This window comes from Cebidichthys violaceus, unplaced genomic scaffold, assembly GCF_023349555.1.
Source record: "Cebidichthys violaceus isolate CVI_PGR_0920_01 unplaced genomic scaffold, fCebVio1.0.p SCAF_26, whole genome shotgun sequence".
NCBI classification, from domain to species: domain Eukaryota; kingdom Metazoa; phylum Chordata; class Actinopteri; order Perciformes; family Stichaeidae; genus Cebidichthys; species Cebidichthys violaceus.
The window spans coordinates 2,847,307-2,865,209 of NW_027176439.1; the positions used below are offsets into that span (position 1 = coordinate 2,847,307).

Below are 17,903 nucleotides of genomic sequence, written 5' to 3' on the forward strand. Positions count from 1 at the left end.
TGCAGAGCCATCATCATGGAAGTGCGAGACTAATGTGTCTAGCTCCTCCAGGAACTCACCAAGAGGCCCTGATGGGTGATACACAACAGCAATGGTGAGCTTGACTGGATAAGTGACAGTAACAGCATGCAATTCGAATTTCCATTTTGGGGAAATTAGCAGGCCAGTACCACCACCCCGCCTCGCAGCTCTCGGAGTGTGAGAGAAAGAGTACACATCTGACAGAGCTGCGGGTGTGGTGGTGTTTTCTGGTGTGATCCAGGTCTCAGTTAGAGCAAGAAAGTTGAGGGAGAGCAAGGACGCGTAACCTGAGATGAACTCAGCTTTCGGCACTGCCGACTGGCAATTCCAGAGCCCCCCTGCCACCACTTGCTCGCCACGAGCTGAGAGAGTAGGATAGATGATTTTAGTGGGGTCACGGCACCTGAAAGCTGCCCAATGTCTACGTGACCACCGGGCAGAGGAACGGACAGAAACACATGGTAGTCAATAGAAACAGATTATTGACCCGCAAATATACATTCGAGAAGTCTTAGCTTGACAAAGTCAGGCTTGAAAAAGTCGCCCTGTTGCATTTGTTCGCCAGACATTTGAAAGCTGAGCTTCCAGCAGTAGTTAAGTACAGCTATCTACTGATTGCTCATTGTCTGCCAGGAGTGGAAGCTCCTCCCTTGCAATCAGCAAGGCTATTTACCAGGTGACACTCGGTCACAGGTTCCTCAAACAAGCAGAAACTCAGAAAGCACTTCACAACTGAGACAACTGAGACAGGCCTAAGTACAGCTATCGTTAGTTACTGCTAGCGTTAGCCGAGGCGTGGTCGCCAAGCGAAACAAAATATTCTCTACCGGACAGATAAATCCTACACCAAAAAAGATTGAGCTGAATAGGCAACTCACTCCTGTAGTCTGTTAATATCATGAGCGACTCTACCAACAACAGCGCGTAAGTCTGAAAATACTAATATTGAGAGATTTTTGTCATCCATGTTCAATCTAAGATAATTTACAACTTTAAATAACTCCGTCTCAGTGCTGTGGTTAGGACGAAAGTCAGCCTGAAACTGAAAAAATAATAATTATTGCATTTATTTTACCTAATTTATAAAGTAAGCACATGTATAAGTTTTCAATAACATGCATAAAACAAAGTTATCAATATTTCTCTTCAAAATGGCTGCTTCACATTTTCATGATAATATAGGGTGATGTTAAAGCGGCAGTAAAAATGGTCAGGAACATTAATTTATGCACACATTTGCTCTTCTCATGATTTCCAGACAAATATAACCGGTAGGGATATAGTTCTACAGTTTCACACTCACTAAGAAGATTGTTAAGAAGTTGCATATTTGTCATTTATTTGTAGAATCCAGTCTGACCTCGTGAGAGGACAAAGAAGTAAAGCTGCCCCAAGTATTTGTTAAGTAGTTCAGCCCCCTTGTAGTGACCGTAGTAACAGCACAAGGTAGCTGATTTAATTGACTGTGTTCAATGGCATGGGTGGTGTGATTACCTTGAGTGTACGATGGCTAAGTTCATGTTTGCAAAGAGAAAGTGTGCACCAGTGCAGACTAGTTGTTGAACATCATGGAGCATTTAGCACCTGCCGAGCCAGATAATTCACTCTGCAGTTGGTGATTGTAATGGTTTCTGAAGGCACAGACAAATTATCTTGCCCTGTCAATTGTGGTGTCAGATCAGAAAATGTGTCCTTCTGGAGGGCATGGACAAACAAAGTTCTGTATCCTGTAGATTAATTTGACTTGTTGATAATACTTTAATGACAATGCTGAGTCAACTACTGACAGAGAATGTTGATTGCTGATCAAACGGCGCCCCTGTGAAGTATTTAAAGTTAAAAAGCAATGTTAGTGTGTTTAATAAGCACTCCTAGTGGTGGATATAATGTTATAACATGTTTGTTTGGAAAAGTGTTAAATCATAAAAGGTCAAAGGGAGAGGTCTCACTTCACCACCCCACAGCATGTTTCCAGGAGAGTAAACATTCCTACAATTCCTAGATGCTGTGGATAGTGTGTGGGTGTGCTCAGCAGCATTGTAATGCTGGCATCTGGATGTTGCATTTCAACAATGCATTGACTTTAAATACATTATATTACATTCATTTGGTCAGCTCCACAGCACAGGGTTTTAAGAAATACTATTGATCCGCTATCAGGTCAATATTGAACAAACCTGAATGTTGTCGGTAAAAGAAGAACAATCAACTGCACTTAAGCTTTTCTTGAGAATGAAGAGTTATAGTTATGAAGTAGCCATACTTCTGACAAGTTTATTATACTGACTCATAATATACCAGCTCATCTCTGCGCTGTAGTCTGTTTACCTTTTTACGTCTTAATGTGCTGTGATTGACAGGGACGCACCCTGTACACAAAACCAATAGATTGCATTTAGTTTTTGTTTCCCTAAACTTCATGTCTTGGTCTTTCTTTAAGCCTAAATCTTACCAAGCCGTAACCCCCACAGACGCCTAATCTGCACTATATATGAAACCATGTTTTTACACTTTATCATTATTTACTTGAAAGCTTGATTGAGCACGATTTTTGTCTTAATGTATCAAATTACTTGAGTGAATTGAATATTACTATTATGTGTAAGAAACAAAAATAAGTCTAAACCTCTAATTGTTGTTTGTTTACTTATCGCGTCTGGGAGAGACTAGCTAAGCTCTCCAAAGGCCTTATTGTTAAGGCACGTCTGAGGTTAGGCAACTACAAACTTAAAGTTAAGTAATGTATTTTTAAAAAAATGTTGTCTTATGTTTGTTGAAATTCTCGGCAGCATTTAAAAAATGTAATGCTAAAAAATCCAGTCTCTGTGGCTGTTGCAGGTTGTGATGAGCCCTAACAATCCGTTTGGATGGGGCTATCTGCCCCACCTGGAGTTTTCAACAAGCTGCTAGCTCGACGGCTGTGAGTACTAACTGTTTACGTTCATAATGGTACTTGTGGGGGAGGGGCTTTTGGAGGGAGGACTGAAGGAACGGGATGTCAATGTTGCCAACTTGGCTTCTTTCATGTAGATTTTTGGCTAATTTTTTAAGCTTAAAATGCTTCTGTTTTTATTTTTGTTAAAATGTGTAACTTTCCTCCGACCAGTCTAAGAGCAGAATGAAGACTCGCTTCACACTTTGCAGACCGATCTTAACATTCCTTTGTGAAACCGGCCCAACAAAGGAGCTCTCTTGAACTCTCGATGCCACCTTGGCGTTGATATCGATGTGTGCCAAGCACACCCTGTAGCACTGACCACACCTTACCTACATTTAATTTCGTATCACTGCTGATCTGCTGCAAGAACAAAACATTTTTCAGTGGCACTTCCTCCCTGAGGTTTGGCAGAGATTCAAGTCAAATAATTCTATGATGTTGGTCTAAGTATTCACTTACGTGCATTACTGTTCACTCACTCCCTAAGCCTTTGAATCTTGCAAAAAAAAATTTTTTTCAATGGAAAACATGGTGGTTCCCTGAAATCAAGTTCGGATGGGAGGTCATGTTGGCCATGCTGAGCTCTTTGTGATTATGTACTGTTCAAATGCACTCTTTCTAAATCTTGAATTTATTAACAGACGTCTGTCTGAAAATGATTAACACCCTAGTTTACAATGCACCTGGAAAAAAAAGTGAAGTTGCATAATTAACTCTCAGGACCCATCCCTTCAGTAGAACTGATGAGGCTTTTCAATCAAACGATGACACGTACAGCATTTCTCAGCAATGTCAACGATCTTTTGACTTCAAAGCAGTATAAGCTCTGGTGCATCTTGTGCATAGAGGGAGAGGGAGGGCACAATCCATTAATCGTTAAAGTATTTTTCATGTAAAAGAAGGCAGAGAATGCTGTTTTTAGCCTCTTGAATATGGAGATGTCCAGCTTTTCTGTTTTATATCGTACTAAACCAAATATGTTTGGGTTTATACTGACACAACACACATTTTAAAGACATCGCCTTGGACTTTGAGCAATTTTCACAAAAACACAGCAAAAGCGCCCTCTTTAACGCTGCTACGGTCGATTAAACATGACGAAGGGCCATCTACAGCAACCAAAATGTGACAAAGTATCATCGGGGGACCTTCCAGTGGAGAAAACACATTGCAGAGCCCTATAAGCTTCCCTACATTACAATTGTTACAGTTGTCCTCTTCAGTGGAAACGCAGGTTCTTGGGCCCCGAAACATTCAGAGTCCTCCCCTTCAATGGCTTCTCTCACTGCAGGTGCATGAACAGGTTGTGTGATGCACGCTGCCTGTTAGCGCCGTAGTCACTTGATCTCTGCTGCTGACATGTGGTGTTCAAGCGGTATTGCCACTGTGGATCATTTTTGATAAAGAACGTAATGTGTGTGCAAAATGTCTTTCGCGTGCAATACATGACCGTGCTCATGTGTTGCATAGGAAGGATCTGAGGGTCCTTGCACAAAGTATAATTTATCTGCCATTCTTTATGTTTTATAAAGATCAATGTCAGTTTAGGGGTATTGCCTAAATTCCTCATCCTTGTGTTAATGCAAATGTATTCTGCTAAATGTGAGTTCGCTGTTCGATAGCCGATGCTGCATAACATACAACAAAGTTTCACTTTGAGACACTGCACACATGAAAGGAAAAATTAAGTGTCAAAGCACAAGTGTCATGCTATAAAGACATTTAAAATGGTCAATGGTAGAAAGAAAAGCACAGAGGATTGAACTGACATTGAGTAACAAGGAGATACACCGACAAAGGGAGGCGACAGATATGATTGTGTGCGTTTGATCTCTCGGTTCTGTGGAATCGAGCTGATCATTTCTCCCATTCATGCACGGGATTGGGATGATGCTGCGTCATGGGCGTAGTGTAGTGTAGTTTGCCTGAGCGTATATACGGCAGAGAGCATTCCTCACACATGGCAACACAGACTAAAAATAGCTCAGAAGCCCCTCATTCACCGCTATGGGACATTTGTTCGGCAGGCGAGGGATCCCCGGCTGCTCTGGTCCAGATTCAGATGTGTGCAATCGCCTCGGTTACTTCACACTTTCCTCTCCATCATCCTCCTCAAACCTTCTCTCATCATCAGCTTTGTCCTCATAAACCTATTTTATTTTCTCTTAGCCACTCCACCTCTTTCTGCTCTTTTCTTTTTGGGATTTTGCAAACCAGCTGCTGATGGATTCTGTCAGGCAGACGAAGCAGGAAAAAAAACAACGTACGTAATGCATCTCAGGAAGGGTTGTTTTGCTCATTGGTTTGCAATTTTGAAATCACTCTACTTTCTGCTGAGTGTTTCGCTTTGCTATGTTTTCCCACGCACATCATTTTGTGCTGGATTTTAAAAGATGCATCACCTTTATGTTGAATGAAGTTTTCCTCTTAGAGTTCAGTGCACGCTGGATTATGAAACTATCACCAAAGTTGGAACAAAACCAGCATTTGGTGGCGTTTCAAGTCGCTCCCTTGCTTCCTGTATACCTGTGAATAATTTGCAGTTACCTGGATTTACTTTCTGCCTCTTCATCCCTCCTTTCAGCCACATTCCCACTTCCGCAAAAACATTCAATGGCATTCTGTACCTTCCCACCAGATGCCCTCAGACTTCTCCGCCTGCTCCAATCACCTGGTTTCCACTTTCCCTCGTCAGCCCTGCAGCATATATATATATATATATATCTCTCTCTCTCTCTCTCTCTCTCTCTCTCTCTCTCTCTCTCTCTCTCTCTCTCTCTCTCTCTCTCTCTCTCTCTCTCTCTCTCTCTCTCTCTCTCTCTCTCTCTCTCTCTCTCTCTCTCTCTATCTCTCTATCTCTCTATCTCTATATATATATATATATATCTCTCTATCTCTATATATATATATATCTCTCTATCTCTATATATATATATATATCTCTCTATCTCTATATATATATATATATCTCTATATATATATATATATCTCTCTATATATAGATCTAGATCTATCGTAACTTATATATATAAGTTACGATGTTGCTTTTTTGCCTTTTGTTTTCAAGCTTCTGTTTCTCTTAACCTGTGTACTGTAATTTAAATCCCCGGTTTGAATCTAATCGTTGGCTGCCTTGTGATTACAAGCCTTTCCCCAATATATATGAAATTATCAAGAATAAACTGTAAACTCTGCAAATGTTAATTCCTAAATTAAGTTTTTATCTCCGTTGTCTTCCACATTTGTGCTGGATTTTCTTCCTATGGACCCTTTTTATGCATCATAATGTGGTGAACAAGCCTGCTGCTCATAGATAGATACAGTAGTTCTTATGTGTTACTAAGCAGTCCAGCCATTTTGCCCGCCTGCATGACTCTTATCCTGAATCTTGGATTTCTGCCTTTTTTTCCCCTAATCCCTGCATGCTTAAAGTCTGCTTTCCTGACTTCTGCCTGTTTTTGTTGTTGAGTAAAGGTTTTTATCCTCTTGGCCATCCGGACATTTTTTTGTTGGTTTGTCCAAACCTACTTTTTTGCTGAGTCACTACATGTGGAGGTTGAACCGATTACAATCAGTTTAAAGCGTCTCTTATTGTGCAGAAGTGAGGTGCAGTGAGTATTGTGAACATAGATGCATTCGTACAATACTTTCTGATTCTTCACTTCGTCATTTCAAAATGCACTGTGAAGTAAGATACATAAAGACTGCACGTGTTGGAACATGTGAAAAAGCCGAAAACAATGAGCCTTTGTGTGTTTCTTTCTCGGTTTATCTGTCCCACTAACATCTTGTATCATCGTGCATGACTGATGGGCAGCGTGGAAGCATTTAGCTGAGTCCGTGGCATCGGGTAGCAGATGGATTCAGCAGCCCACCATCTCGTAGAGGTCCAATCCTCAGCCGTCACCACCTCTCACTCCTCGCCTGCTCAGAATGACGGATGGCCGGCTTAGCGTGGCCACCAGGACACCAGGGCCGTGTGAAATAATCCGCCCTCCTTTCACTGGCACCCGGCTCAGCGTGGTATTATGTGCCCTTGAGCATGTCCTCTCCACACACGCTCTTTATCACTCAGCACTCCGAGGTTGTGCTCGTTTATGTGAGTGAAAATGCGTGTGCGTGCATGAGCACAGGAGTGGAAATGAACAGCGTTTGTACGAGTGAATCCCGAGGCTAGAGGAAGTGGAAACATCATCCAGACAAGCCTTTTGAATACGCGCCAATGTGAGGAATTTAAGTTTAGAAGTATATTAGTATGATTAAAAGCACACCTGAAGAAAATATAAAATATCACAAAGTATAAAAATGTCACAAAATATTCACTTATGGAATGTATGATAGGTTTATAGTATATTCACTTGTAGAGGATAGTATAAGTGTACCATATATTACTTACAGAAGTGTTAAACCATGCAATGGAGACAGGACCGTGGTCAAGCGAGGGTGTCGGATGGACGGAGCTTTTACGAGGAGATGGACCGGCCAGACCAGGGGACGCTAGCCAGACATTATTCGGAGCATCACTTAGACCAATAGTGAGCATTGTCCGAGGCCAGGAGGGGACAATTGAATTTCAGCCAGTCACTGAAGCTGATGCTAGATTTTGAAAGTAAACCACTGACTTTCAAGTATAAAAACATTGTTCGGAGAAGAAGTTATTTAGTTCTCGACGATCTTCTTTTACAGTTAACTGGCGATTGTCAGTCTGTTGGGGAGCCGAGTGTTTGAACTCGGCTTTGCGAATCCTTACTATCGATAATGTAATTCAGTTTGTAACTGTCTTTTAGCTTCTGTGAATTATTAAATACTTTTTTATTGTAAACCGGATCCAGCTGATTTTTTCCTGCCGTGACTTCGTTGCTCAAACAACAACAGAGCGAGAGGTCCGCGGCCTCCTGCAAGGAGAGGTCTCACAACATCACACCAACACTTTGTCAGAGAGGCAGTCGTGTTTTCAGCTAGCCTGGAGCTACTGGCTCAGAGATTCATGTCGTAGCTTCATTGCAAGTCTGACGCATGCAGATGAAGGTCATTCAGCTGCTTTGTGTTTTCTGTTGATGTCATGTTGAGAACTTGGACAAACGCCTGGGAGAAAGCACAATTGTCTCTCTTCATTCTACATAAGATTGGGAAACTGTGGACGATGTGTGAGGTGTTGGTGTCGGTTTCCACCGAGCTCTGCCGTCATGTTGGCCAGGACCCTTCCTGTCAGCGTCACTACACAAAGGTCATGACACAGATGTTTGGAAACCAGTTCAGAAGAACTCCTCAGCAGACGCCTTTTTTTTTTTTTTTTTTTTGCATGATGCTGTATTGTGAAACAGCCTCATAGTGCATGATGGAATTTCATGTTTTCCACCAAGATCAGCATTTCACTGATTTCTCTTTGTGTTAAGACAAGATCAGGTTTTCCCCATCTGTGCTGCGTATGCATCACCTAATGGTGGAAAGTAACTAAGTACTTGATGATGGAGAGGAGAGTGTGAGGTAACCGAGGTGATTGCACACATCGATAGATTAAATATATACAGTATGGACATTAGTATAATATACACTATATATTAAATATATACATTATGGACATTAGTATAATATACACTAGTCAAAATATATACAGTATGGACAGTAGTATATGAAAACACTATAGATAAAATATATACAGTATGGACATTAGTATAATACACACTAGATTAAATATATACAGTATGGACAGTAGTTTAAATATGAATACACTATAGATTATATACTGTAATTTTCTCTGTCATCACCTGAACTCTTTGTCTGTGCATTCGTTAGTAATCAGCAGACTTCCTCTGTCTGGGGGGGGTGGGGGGGTTGACGGACTGCAGACAGCTGGGGGACTTTCAGTTCCTCCAAGATAAAACGGTACCGTGGAACACGCCCCATCGGGCCTTTCACACGTTGCCCTGTTGACCTGCACCACACAGGCCTGTACGCGACGAGGTATTTTTAGGTTTCAGGCAAACCTCAAAGGATACAGCGACCTGTAGGCGGCACTGTGACTCCGCTTCTTCAAACTAAGACAAAAGGCCTGTTGGACTGTTTAACGAAGAACATTAACTGACTCACTGTACTACAATACAGTTTTGACGTACATATACTTTACCTGATTATTTCCATTTCATTTATACTTCTACTTCACTATGTTCTTTTTCAAATGTTTTAATTCACTGTGTGTATTTAACAGCTTATGTTACAAGTTACTTTGGATTTACATACAAAACGAGTTATGTATTTATAAAATATGGCAAATTATTTTATATAAAATACTATAGACTGTGTTTCAGGGGGCTTTATGATGTAGATGGATCTGGCCTGCCACTAGTTACTTTTCAGATCCAGATTGTGTATGAAACACATATGATCAGCATTGTTGTAGATTAAACAGTGAATCAGTAACGTGTATATATGATAAATGTAACTCTGAATGGGGCCATTTTGCATTATGAGTTACTTTTTATACCGTAAAGTACAATTTGCTGATAAATTGCATGCACTTCTCCTTGTGATGGACTACTTTAACATTGTGTTATTGATATAGTTTTCCTTCAGAAACATCTCAGCTTCTTCTACAACCGTCAGCATCTGAAACATAAGCAGACATTTATATACCTCTGCAATACCAACCAAATACCAACAAAAATCAGATGACAGGAAGTGATTTCACTGACACACGTCCAACCAGAGAGGAGGACATCACCAGCTGTTACCTGTCACTCCAACCAGACGGACGTGAGTTTTACATGCTGTCTGCTTTATGTAAACTTCTTTGTTCTCAGTGACACACTCTGCTGGAGATGCACCTGTCCGTCATTCTTTCCCTTTTAAAAGTCAGTGCCGTGAAGAGCACTGAAAACAATGTGCTCGTGTAAACTGTCTTTGCAAAATATGTCAACGTTTGAAAAAGAAATACAAAATGAGTCTTGATCTTAGACTCAGTAGTTTTACAGAGAAAGCATGAACTCATACGGTTGAAAGCTCTGGAAAAAAAAGTTAGCACTGGAATTAGAAAGTAGATAGTACAGTAGTACAGATAGTACATTTACTCTACTCGTATTTTTTATTTTATGTTACTTCTGCTGAACATTTCAAAGTGAAATATTGTGCTTTTTACTTTTACATTGACACAAAATGTAAAAAACAAAATACAGTTTTCTGCTTCTCAAAATGTGGATATTTGCTTGGTTTTCTTACTGATCTAATTGTAAGTAATAAATATATATATATATATATATATATATATATATATATATATATATATATATATATATATATATATATATATATATATATATATATATATATATATATATATATTACTTACAATTAGACCAGTAAGAAAACCAAGCAAATATTTTTTGTGTTTTGGACATGTGGTCAAAAAAGAAATCACGCAAAAAAGATATCTCCTTGAAGATATCTCCTTGAACTTTGTGTTTTTTCTCTTCTTTTTTATTATTCTTTTTATTTTATGGGCAAAATAATGTCTATTAAGTTGAGAAAATGACCTGCTGGTTCATAAATGATAAAAAAGTGAACTGTAAAAATATGAAGAGAAATCGCATCACCTTTGTTTGTTGCACTCAGCCTGTATATAATTGTATATATTGTGTATTGTGACATGTATTTTTCTTGTATTTTTTCTTTTTCTTTATATATAATATTAAGATTTTTATACCTGTAACCTATTGCTGCTCTGAAACCTATTGTTGCTTGTAACGAAATAATTTCCCCTCGCGGGATCAATAAAGTTACTATCTATCTATCTATCTATCTATCTATCTATCTATATCTAGTTAAAAGCACCTCCAGCCTGAAGTGGGAGGATAAAAAGACCACACCGCTCCTGAGCAAAAACCTTTTTTATTTCTCGTTGAAAGGAACTTGGTAGAATATTACAGCAGAACACACATGACTGAAACAGCTGCCATTTCACGTAACACAGTACAGGAAGAAGGATGTAGTTCAATCTCATGTGTAATATTATATATATATATAGATATATATAGTATATTTATATGAATATAAAAGAAAAAAAAAAACTATTGCTCCCATGTGTTTATCTTTTTCATATGGCATTTGTCTGCTGTGTTGAAGTGGGTAAAGTAAAATTCAACGAGAGGGTTACACACCAAAGGAAGTGGGACAATGAGAGTGACATCTTCCCAAAGCACGGGAACTCTGCGGCTCTTTTTTTTTTTTTTTTTAAATGTTGTATTATTAGGCTGAGAAGTAAACGTTAAAACTTGTTTTCCATTGCAAGTAATAAAACTTGAAACCGCTCTCAAAAATGGATAAATACCATCATACAGCACTCAGAATACGCAACAGAAAAGAACACAAGGCAGCTCCGCGCAAGAGCACGCATGCAAAAACAAAAATATCATATTTGTTTAAAAGGAGCACTAAAAGACAAAATGTGGATGATTGCAGGCGTTTATGTTTGCGTCGTATGGCAACTGATGGAAAGCCATGTGACAAAACATGGTGAAACAGGTGGAGTGAAACGAGGGGACAACTTGGTGCTGCTATGTAAAGTGATCTGGAGTGCTGAGTGTTTGCTGATACTTCAATGAAGTGTCTAGAAATTGCTATAACATACTTTTGTTATCAATTTGTTGTACTCTTCTTAATTTCCTCTAAGGAATAAAAGAACTGTTAGGAAACAAAGCAGGTATGAAATATCACCCTGGACAGTTGCATCCAAGTTTAGTGTTTTAAATAAGCCACTTTAGGCAGCATTATCTAATAAATGTCTCACATTTCTGAGACATATTTCAATATATCTCTTTTGAAAAATAATTTCTATCTATACTTGATCTTTTTAGTAAGTAAATATCTTCCCGTATATATATATATCTTTTTCTTAAAAGGTACAGCACCCCACCGTGCGTTTTTGAGGACCTAATTGTTCTTACAATCAGACTGAATATTGCTTCAGTCATTAATGGTCTGAGTTCAAGATTAAAAGGATCCAAATGGCGCACCCTAAGTAAGTCAACAGGGTCGATTCCCTCGAGGACCATCGCTAAAGCCCGGCAATAGTAAGCTTTTGCTCGAAAAAATCGTGACCAGTGCTCGAGGCCTCAGCTCGCCGTGTCAAATGTGGGCCTGCGTCATGCGAGACATCATCAGTTGCCACAGACTGCAGCGACTGGCTTCACCAGATCTGCACCCGGAACCTCTTTGAGGGATGATGCACAGGCACAGGTAATGCTGATATACCGCAAAATACAGATCGGAGGCCCTGAGACAAAAAAAAAAAAAAAAGGAGCCACAGGTGAGGACGCCTCACCACGTTTCAGCTATCGGAGCAGGAGGTTAGCACCTGAGGGGTGCCCAGGAGGGAGTGAAAGAGGGGGGGGGTGTCATTAGGACTCGTTTGGATTGTCCAGAGAATCCGAACGAGCCATGTGCTTGTAACAGATCACCTTACGGGACCTCGCTGGGCTGAGTGGATGTCCTGAGATGCCAAGGATGCCCCCTATAGCTGAGACCGTGGCTCTGGGTGTTGTGGGTCTTAGTCTGGGCAAGCTGCTCCTCACAGGTCATTTTTAGACAAACAAACACACACACACACACACACACACACACACACACACACACACACACACACACACACACACACACACACACACACACACACACACACAGCCATGGTTGAGTGATACAGGCGCTCTGTCCCATTTCCCACTCTGCACCTGCTGGTATGAGTATGTCACATGTCTCCACACTTACTTATTATCATCAAGCAGACTACAGGTCAGCACCAGGTGTGATACCAGTGGAAGTGGGTCTGGTTGAGCTACTGCTGTAGCTTGAGCACTGACAAACTTAATTTGCTGGGCTAACATTACATGTGGAGGTTATCAAATAGAAAATCGAAATATATATATATATATATATATATATATATATATATATATATATATATATATATATATATATATATATATATATAAATAAAGGTTTTTATATCAATGGGGAATCTCATACAGGAGCTGACTGCTGCAGTCTGCACTCATTTAGCTATAACATCCACCTAAACTTTAGGACATGATTCTCTTATATAGACAGTAATTTCTCAGTCAAATATATATATATATATATATATATATTTTTTTTTTTTTTACTCCGTTGTTCTAGCATTTTAAAGTTCGATTCGTCATGCACAGAATAGTCGTTCCTATCTCTTGTTTATCGCCAGGCTTTGCATCATGTTGTCAGCTTCCTCTCCTCTCCATCATCCATCAGTCGTCGTCCACGTCGTCGCCCTCCGACTCCTCTCCGGCTCTCCTCTCGTACATCTTCTCCCTAACCCTCTCCTGGATCTCCTTCATCTCCTCGGCGTAGCGGCTGAAAGCTCCTCCGAACTTGCCCCACGCCTTGAAGGGGATCGTGATAGAGTTCCTGTAACTGGGCTTCACTTCGCTCACCCGCAAGAAAACTCCGTACTTGTTGGACCCGACGTCGAAGAAGAACCGCTTCGAGTCCACCATGATGGAGGTGCCCTCCGGAAGTTCGCTGTAGCCCCCGGGCCCTCCTCCTCCGCCGCCGGCCAGCTCGTCCTCATCTCCGCCATAGTCGTCTATTAACTTGGCCAAGGCGTCGCGGAACTCTATTAAGCCTTGGGCCGGGAGTGCGATGGTTTGTCCGGCCTGTAGACCGGCCCCGGGGATGCCACCCGACCCAACTCCGAAACCGGGGCCTCGGTTGACGGTCTGCCGGATCCGGAGAAACCGACCCCGTTGGTTCTCCTTCAGGTCGAGGTAGTATTTTCGGTTCTCTCGCACCAGGAACTCGCTCTTCAAGGCCCGCCTAGGCCCGGTGTCATCACCCCCACCACCGGATGACTGAGCGATCTGCTCCGGGGTGCTAGGCCCGAGCTGGGCGTAGTGCTCTATGAAGTCCCCCAGGTAGTCGCGGAACTCCGCCGCCACTGACATGGAGAGGGTCAGCCGACTTTTAGAGCCCCCGGCGCCCACCTCGGCAATTTTGATGAACCGGCCTTTGGCGTTCTGCTTCACGTCCAGGTAGAAGCGTTTGTTCTGAATGTCCAGCCGCTTCGACGCCAGCTCCTGGGTCTCCGCTTCCCGTTGGTAATGCTGAAATCCACCGCCGCCTCCGCCGCCGCCTCCTCCCCCTCCGCCACCGCTGCTGCTGCCTCCACCGCGCTCACTACCACTGTCCCCATCCGCCATCTTCGCCACCAGCAGCCCGATTCTCTGCGTATCTTTGACCCTAACACCCCCCCTTGCCTGTGAAGCTTGCTGAGGATACCGACGGCTGGTTGCTGGGCTCTGATTGGCCGCTGCTGCTGTCAACTACAACATCAGATAGAGGGTTCGCGTGTTCATTCGCCAATTGTCCTGTCTGTCATTATAACGTCACCGCCTCCGGGATGACATTCACGTACATACTGTACTTGCCGTTCATAACAGCTCTTTACGTCAGTATTAAACTCATGTGTAACGAATATCTACGACCGAGAATGTGTCCGTTGGTTACTTTACTGCTGGCATAATCCGTTTACTAACGCAGTTAGCACCAAACAAATTGTATTTGAAGAAGTTGTGAGTGTCATTGTACTGAAATCCAAAAGTTAATTCCAACGACGGCCTCCTGATTATGTATTTTGTACATTTTTGGGATGGCTACCCCTGGAAGGACACTCTACTCATACTGTCCCGCCTACTTGTTGGTTCCGTGTGCAAAAGCAGGCACGATGATCTTGGGGTGGGGGATGGGTGAATGTTCTGCAAGCTGTTCTGCGATTGGTCGCAACAGAGATTCGAAGTAACAAAACACAATCTGATTGGCTGTTTAGACTCCCACGAGGGGTCGCATGCAAAAGATTTGCGAAAGGGTTTATTGTTTCTTTGCTTTCGGGAGCCGAAATTGTTTGCTATCTACTCAGTTCTACAATCAAATAACGCGACGGAAAATGGTATGTGCGCTTCGGTTAACGCTAAATGCTTCACCGGGGACGTCGGTACACTCGTACTGCAATTAACGTGCAACTGTAGAAAGTGCTGTTTTGAATTTGAACAGAAGAAATTCGACTAGAATGTGTGTGGTTAAAAAAAAGCTTGAGAAAGAGCTAACTGTCAGCTAATACGTTAGCATTAGCGTCTAGCATTAACGTTAGCGTAACAAATCCGAGTTTTGATGTTTTGGTCCGTTAAATGCGACATAATATTCGCCGTGTGACGGATAGTTCCTATTTGGTAGAAGTGGAGAGGTTAATTAGAAACGCAAAACTGATTCATACTAAGTTTTTTTTTTTTTTTTTTTCCACTCGGTGTAGCCTCTCTGAAAGGTGGATTAGCAAGCTAACTTTAGCTAACGTTTATTCAGTAGCCTAATGGATTGGTTAACGTTAGCCGTTAGTAGTTTACCGTAAAGCTTGTAAACGACTAGAATGAAGTAAAACGACTGTGTGATTTATTTACGCCGAGTTGATTGCGCGAGGCAAACTTTTTAGCCGTTGAAATTCGTAGATGGAAACTTAAACGTCTGTTTTGTGTTTTGTCGCGAGGTCATCGTTATCTGACCGCGTTTCACGATTTTCGTCAGAATTTATCTGTATTGGGCTTCTCAACTTAAAATAAAAAAAGATTTAATGTCCGGTTTTATGCATGTAAATATCTGGTACCGGTTATTGTGACCGCCTTTAATGTGCTATGTTACACATGATTGGCGGGAAAGTGATACCAGTTTAACCGGGCATCTGTAACGTTTCCTATGGGAGTGTTTACTTGTAATTTACCACTTCATGCGCATATATTTGAAATATTTTGAAAACTCGACCGTGTCCACTAATATGAAAACATGAGATGTTGTAGTACATGTTTTTTTTGTTTTGTTATGCAGGACTTATTTCCAGAAATCCAAACATTACAGTCTCACACTTATCTGTGCTTGCTTGCTGCCTTTTCTTCCCACTCTGATTTCTATTGTTTTCCTATAATCACCCCTAGGCTGGTGGCAAGGCAGGAAAAGACAGCGGCAAAGCCAAGGCCAAAGCAGTGTCTCGCTCCCAGAGGGCTGGGCTGCAGGTAAATCTCTTTCAATCCAGCTGTGGCTTATCTGCATATGTTATGCGTCACCCAGCTCGAGTTTAACCCCCTTTTTTGTTTTGCTCAAACCAATGTTTCGTGTCTGTTTCCTGCCAGTTCCCAGTGGGTCGTATCCACAGGCACTTGAAGACTCGCACAACCAGCCATGGTCGTGTAGGAGCCACAGCAGCTGTGTACAGTGCAGCTATCCTTGAATACCTCACCGCTGAAGTAAGCCTTCTTCATTTTGGGCTTGTTAGTAGTTAACAGTGGCACTAGATTGCCACTGTTCACGCCGTGCAAGTGTTTCTGTGTGAGATGGTGCTGTTGGCCTTCATTTGTCATTTTTGTTCTCAGGTACTAGAGTTGGCGGGCAATGCCTCCAAAGACTTGAAGGTGAAGCGTATCACTCCCCGTCACTTGCAGCTGGCCATCCGTGGTGACGAGGAGTTGGACTCCCTCATCAAGGCAACAATTGCTGGAGGAGGTGAGCGGACATTCTATTTATTCAGTTTTTGTCTTGATTCTATATGCATCATAAATGCTTCTTAGTATTTTGGTGTCAATGTACTCTAATTCTCTTACTCGTTCCGTAGTAATATTCACAGCTACCTTTACATGAAACATTTAATCTCACCAATGTTTTTATTTTTTTGTCTTCAGGTGTCATTCCCCACATCCACAAATCCCTCATTGGAAAGAAGGGCCAGCAGAAGACTGCATAAATGCCATGTTGACCATACATTTCGGGGCTTAGGCTTTGATAGGACCAGGAGTTCACATGTGTTCTTTTTTTATTATTATTATAGCAAACGAAGAGTGATTGTTAGGATTTGTGTTGTAATATTTTCCCATAACTAGAAAATAAAGTACAGAAAACCCCTTAACGAGAAAAAAAAAAATCCCTTTGTTTGTTATTGTAGAAGGTTTGACTGGGGATTTCATGATTATTTCAAATAACTCTGTTCAAGTGAATTTGTTTGATTGGCCTGGGACTCTGTAATGTTTTATACTGAAAAAAGAATTGTTAAAACCGTTTTTATATAAAAAAAAAAAAAAACTTGTATTGTGGTTATTTTCTTGAAGTTGAATTTACTATGTTTCTAAAAAGTTGTTTTTGGATAGCAAATTGGGTAACAACAGCTAAATGTGAGATGGTGCTTCTCTTGCTTGACTTACTGTAATATTTTGAACTGCACATGGATAGTAATGTATTAATAGTTGTTTTTTTGTTCTTGTTTTTTTACATCAAAATGCAAGTTATTGCAACCCTCTGTCCAGTGTTTAGTGTCTATAGCACTTCAGATGTGTTGACCTTAAAATGAAGTGTGGTCCTCTGCTGCTGGGATCAGGTGACACCGATCCTCACAGTGGAGCCATTATCACAACCATAGAGTTGGTACCCTAATATTTGGAGATGGGTTGAACCATATCTGTGCTTTCAAAATGTATTCACAGTACCTAAATGTATGCACAATGTCCCGACTATGAGTCATTACCTTTTTTTTCCAAGTAAAGAAGTCCAACAAGCTACGTGTTCAGGGAAATGACGTATTTTATCTTTGAATAAATACCCATTGCATGTCATCATTGGCTTGAAACAACTACTGGAATTATTTTTGCAGTTTTGAATATGATTAACCTTATAGGTTAGGTGATATGACTAATAATACATTAACAAAACTGCAATGTTTGTTTTTGAATATTCACATTTCAGATATTTTATTTTTAATTGAGAACAATTGCATTTGACTGTTAGTTAAAAAATTATATTTACTTTAATATTTACTATATTAAATATTTTTTTTAAAGTTTGTTTTAGTGAGTACCTTTTACAGTAGTGTCACTTCAGCATTTGTCCTGCA

At 41.0% G+C, this 17,903-nt stretch overlaps 2 protein-coding genes across 2 annotated transcripts; one reads left to right on the plus strand and one right to left on the minus strand.

Moving 5' to 3' along the window:
• Window positions 1–10,827: 10,827 nt before the first annotated feature.
• Window positions 10,828–14,214, minus strand: LOC137879799 (transcriptional regulator protein Pur-beta). The gene has a single exon (XM_068720696.1). The coding sequence runs from the start codon at window positions 14,179–14,181 to the stop codon at window positions 13,231–13,233; it is 951 nt and encodes a 316-aa protein (XP_068576797.1). The 5' UTR covers window positions 14,182–14,214; the 3' UTR covers window positions 10,828–13,230.
• A 596-nt stretch (window positions 14,215–14,810) lies between these two features.
• On the plus strand, window positions 14,811–17,625 carry LOC137879800 (histone H2A.V). Its single transcript, XM_068720697.1, has 5 exons — window positions 14,811–14,927; window positions 15,961–16,038; window positions 16,156–16,269; window positions 16,396–16,525; window positions 16,702–17,625. The coding sequence occupies exons 1-5, from the start codon at window positions 14,826–14,828 to the stop codon at window positions 16,761–16,763; spliced, it is 486 nt and encodes a 161-aa protein (XP_068576798.1). The 5' UTR covers window positions 14,811–14,825; the 3' UTR covers window positions 16,764–17,625.
• Window positions 17,626–17,903: the final 278 nt, after the last annotated feature.